The sequence below is a fragment of the Microtus ochrogaster genome, unplaced genomic scaffold (genome assembly GCF_000317375.1).
Source record: "Microtus ochrogaster isolate Prairie Vole_2 unplaced genomic scaffold, MicOch1.0 UNK47, whole genome shotgun sequence".
Taxonomy (NCBI): domain Eukaryota; kingdom Metazoa; phylum Chordata; class Mammalia; order Rodentia; family Cricetidae; genus Microtus; species Microtus ochrogaster.
Window position 1 is genome coordinate 2413879 of NW_004949145.1, and position 4691 is coordinate 2418569.

A 4691-nucleotide genomic window follows, 5' to 3' on the forward strand; every position below is an offset into this window, starting at 1 on the left:
TGGAGGGTTTGAATCTCATACCCTGATTCATAGTTTCACAATTCCATGTGCAATTTCAGAAAGATTCATCATTTACTGCTGACATATCGCCCTTTGGCGTGGAGGAGCGGGAGAAGCCTTTGTCTGTGCTCTCTGACCCCGAGCTGCTCTGGTTCTGCTGTTCTGACCCTGCACTGGAGGTCACTGTGGAGGAAGATGTAGAGGAGGATCGAGTCTTTTCCTTAAAGTCTGTGATAATGACGGTGACGTTGCCAACTGCTGTGCGGTGCTCCTGTCCACGTTCTTCAGCCGCGGTCTTGAGGTGTGATTCGTTTCGCTGGTCTTTGTTGTAGCGTTAGCCGACTGTATACTGTTAGCTTCACTAGGAGGATCTTTCAGAATATCAGACTTTGGTTTTGTTTTCTTGTTGGTGTTTTTCTTGGTGACACTGGGGCTAATGTCCTTGTCTTTCTCAGGTTTCTCTTTCTCAGGTTTTTCCACTTTCTCCTTCTTCTCCTTCTTAGGGGGAGATGGAGTGGCATACTGCTGTGCCACCTGCTGTGCCACCAGCTGAGAATTGATGCGAGGTTTCCTGGTGGAGGTGCCTTTCCGCACATCGCAGATGCTGCATTTAAAGGCTCCGGCGCTGTTCCTGAAGGTGCAGACGCTACAATCCCAAAAGCCTTCGTCTGCGGCAGGTTTTACTTGTCTTTTTGGCCTGGTCGGGCTCTTCTTGTCACCCATGGTCATGGACGGGCTGGCCCCCCGGCGCCCCACATCTGCCCGCGCCACCGTTCAGAGTAGAAGCGCGGGTCCGCAGCGTCGCAGTCCGCCCGCCCGCCCTCCGCCGATGGGCTTGAGCTCTGGCCGCTGCCACCGCCGCCGCTCCCGCCAGTCTCCGGACGAGACTCTGCTTATCTGGTCTTGATTTAATTTTGGTAAGTGATATTTATCCAGAAAGTTGTCCATTTCCTTTAAGTTTTCCAATTTTGTGGAGTACAGGTTTTTGGAATATGACCTGATGATTCTCTGTATTTCCTCTGTGTCTGTTGTTACGTCCCCCTTTCATTTCTGATTTTGTTAATTTGGATATTCTCTCTCTGCCTTTTGGTTAGTTTGAATAAAGGTTTGTCTATTTTGTTGATTTTTCTCGCAGAACCAACTCTTTGTCTCATTGATTCTTTGCATTGTTTTTTTTTGTTTTTATTTTGTTGATTTCAGCTCTCAATTTGTTTATTTCCTGCTGTATAGTTCTCTTGGGTGAGTTTTCTTCTTTTGTTCTAAAGTTTTCAAATGTTCTGTTAATTCACTAGTGTGGGATTTTTCTAGCTTCTTTATGTAGGCATTTAGTGCTATGAACTTTCCTCTTAACACTGCTTTCATTGTGTCTCATAAATTTGGTTATACTGTGTGTTCATTTTCATTGAATTTTAGGAAGTCTTTAATTTCCCCCTTTATTTCTTCCTTGACCCATTGACGATTCAGCTGAGCGTTGTTTATTTTCCATGTGTTTGTGGGTTTTCTGGAATTAGTATTGCTGTTGACTTCTAGTTTTAAACCATGGTGATCTGATAAGGTACACTGGGTTATTCCACTTTTTTTTTTGTATTTGTTGAGGTTTGTTTTTTTACTGAACTTGTGGTCAATTTTTGAGGAGGTCCCATGAGGTGCTGAGAAGAAGATATATCCTTTTCTGTTTAGATGGAATATTCTATAGAAGTCTGTTAAGTTCATTTGAGTCATAACATCCGTTAGTTTCCTTATTTCTCTGTTAATTTTCTGTCTGACTGAGCTGTCCAGGGGTGAGAGGGGAGTGTTGAAGTCTCCCTCTATTAGTGTGTGGGGTTTAAAGTATGATTTAAGCTTTATAAGTGTTTCTTTGACATATGAGGGTGCCCTTGTATCTGGGGCATAGATGTTCAGTATTGAAATTTTCTCTTGATGGATTTTTTTTCCTGTGGCTAATATGAAATATCCTTCTTTGTCTCTTTTGACTGATTTTAGTTTGAAGTCTATTTTGTTAGATATTAGGATAGGTACACCTGTTTGTTTCTTAGCTCCATTTGACTGGTATATTTTTTTCCAACCCTTTACTCTGAGATGATGTCTGTCTTTAAGGTTGAGATGTTTTTCTTGCATGCAGAAGAAGGATGGATTCCATTCTGTTAGCCTGTGCCTTTCTATAGGTGAGTTGAGTCCATTTACATTAAGGGATATTAATAACCAGTGATTGCTATCTCCTGTTAATTAGTTTTCATTGTTGGTGATGTTGATTTGTGCATTTTTCTCTCCTTTTGGATTTCCTGCTATGAAACCATCAACTGTCTGTGTTTTTGTTGGTGTAGCCAACTTCTTTGGGTTGGAGTTTTCCTTTTAGTATTTTGTGTAGGACTGGGTTTGTGGCTAGGTATTGGTGAAATCTAGATTTTTCATGGAATATCTTGTTTTGTCCTTCTATGGTGATTGACAGTTTTGCTGGGTATAATTGTCTGGTCTGGCAACTGTGGGCTCTTAATGTCTGCAAAATGCTTGACCATGAACTTCTGGCTTTCATTGTCTCCAATGAGAAGTCAGGCTTAATTCTGATAGGTCTCCCTTTATATGTTACTTGGCCTTTTTCCTTTGTAGCTCTTAATATTTTTTCTTTACTCTGTGTTTAGTGTTTGATTATTATGTGGCGAGAGGAGTTTTTATTTGGATCCAGTCTATTTGGTGTTCTATAAGCTTCTTGTATCTTCATAGGCATATCTTTTTTTAGGTAGGGAAAGTTTTCTTCTATGATTTTGTTAAATATATTTTCTGTGCTTTTGAGTTGAACTTCTCCTTTTTCTATATTATTCTTAGATTTGGCCTTTTCATGGTGTCCTATATTTCCTGGATATTTTGGGTTACGTTTTTATTAGATTTAATGTTTTCTTTAACTAATAGTCTATTTCCTCTATTGTATCTTCAGTGCTTGAGATTCTCTCTTCCATCTCTTGTATTCTACTGTTCATGCTTGTGTTTGTGGTTCCTGATTGTTTTCTTATGATTTCTGTTTCTATAATTCCCTTGATTCTGTTTTCTTTATTGTCTTTATTTCAGTTTTCAAGGCCGGAATAGTTTCTTTCATATGTTTGATTCCTTTTTCTTCTTGGTTTTCTTTAATTGATTTGCTAATGTCTTCCATTTTTTTGTCTTTTCCTCCATTTCTTTAAGGAAATTTCTCATTTCCTCTTTAAGAGTTCAAACATTCTCTTGAAGTTATTTTTAAAGTCATTTTCTTCTGCTCCATCCATATTTGGTTGTTCAGGTCTTGCTGTTGTAGGGTCTTGAGGTTGTGTCACTCTTTAAAGTGTAGCATGTGATCTTACCTTTTCTACTCATCTTTTCCTCTGATAGGTGTGGTTGGGGCTGTCTGAGATTCTGTTGAATAATCTAGGCGTCAGTGAATCCAAAGCTCAGATGGTTGTTCCTCATGGTACAGTCAGTGTCACAGGTCTAGTTACCCTGTGGGTTACTCCGTGTTCCTGGAGATAGCTCAATGCTCCTGTGCTTTGCTCTGCTCCCTTGGAGTTTGCTGTCTCAAGCTTACTTTAGCCTAGGTTGCCGGCTTTGCTTTGTTTCTGTAAATCCTGGTCTGGAACCCCTCCTACAGAAGTCCCTGGCTTGGAGTTGGACCTGGAAAGGTTTCTGGCTCTGGTTTACTGCCTTGGAAGTCCCAGGCTTGGATGCTCCCAGACCCACAGAGGACTTGCTTACTTCCTCAGAGGTCCCAGACTCACACTTGGACCCTCAGAAGTTCCAGGTTCCTGCCTATTTCCTTTGATGTCCCAGACCAATGCCCGGCCCCAAAGAGGTCCTGGCTCAGGCCTACTCCCTCTGAGGACCCAGATTCATGCCTGACCCCGCCGAGATCTCTGGTTCCTGCCTATTCCCTCGGAGGTCCCAGGTTCACACATGCTCAGGCTGGCAGAAGTCCTGGCTCAGGCCTAGTCTCTGGGAGGTCCTAGACTCACACCCAGACCCATTAGGGTTCTGGCTTAGGTCTACTCCTTGAAGGTCCCAGATTTGCATCCTGACCCTCAGCTGTCTGTGGCTCTGGCTCACTCATTCAGTGGTTACTCCCCTGTACCTGTTCTGGTGAAGATTGCTGACTCTGGATCTGGTCACTGACTCAATACTGATCCGCCAGTGTCCCAGGACTGGGTTGGCTTCCAGGACTGGATTTGCTCTTGGCTTCTGCTCCCAGTGGAGCTTGTTTCCTCAGGCCCTCTCTGTCCTAAGTAGCTCCTTCAGAGCCACTCCTGTGGAATTTGTTCGATGGCATTGTTTTCCACTGCTGAATAATACTCTAATGTATAAATGTGCCACACTTTCTTTATCCATTCTCCAGTTTAGGGGCATCTAGGTTGTTTCCAGGTTCTGGAATGCTGCTATGTTGAACAAATGCTTTTGTAGTGTGATTGGGCATCTCTTGGGTATATTTCCAAGAGTGGTATTGCTGGATCTTGAGGTATGTTGACTCCCAATTTTCTGAGAAACCACCACATGATTTCCAAAGTGGTTGCACAAGTTTGCATTCCCACCAGCAATGGATGAGTGTTCCTCTTACTCCACATCCTCTCCAGCATAGCTTATCATTGGTGTTTTTGATTTTAGCCATTCTGACAGGTGTAAGATGGTATCTCAAAGTTGTTTTGATTTGCATTTCCCTGATTGCTAAGGAAGTT

The 4691-nt window shown here is 42.4% G+C and overlaps 1 protein-coding gene across 1 annotated transcript; it reads right to left on the bottom strand.

Moving 5' to 3' along the window:
- Window positions 1-7: 7 nt before the first annotated feature.
- On the bottom strand, window positions 8-763 carry LOC101984925 (RING1 and YY1-binding protein-like). Its single transcript, XM_013354535.2, is given in 2 exon segments — window positions 8-255; window positions 258-763. Coding segments are annotated over 2 exon segments (672 nt in total). The 5' UTR covers window positions 730-763; the 3' UTR covers window positions 8-55.
- Between the last annotated feature and the right edge of the window lie 3928 nt (window positions 764-4691).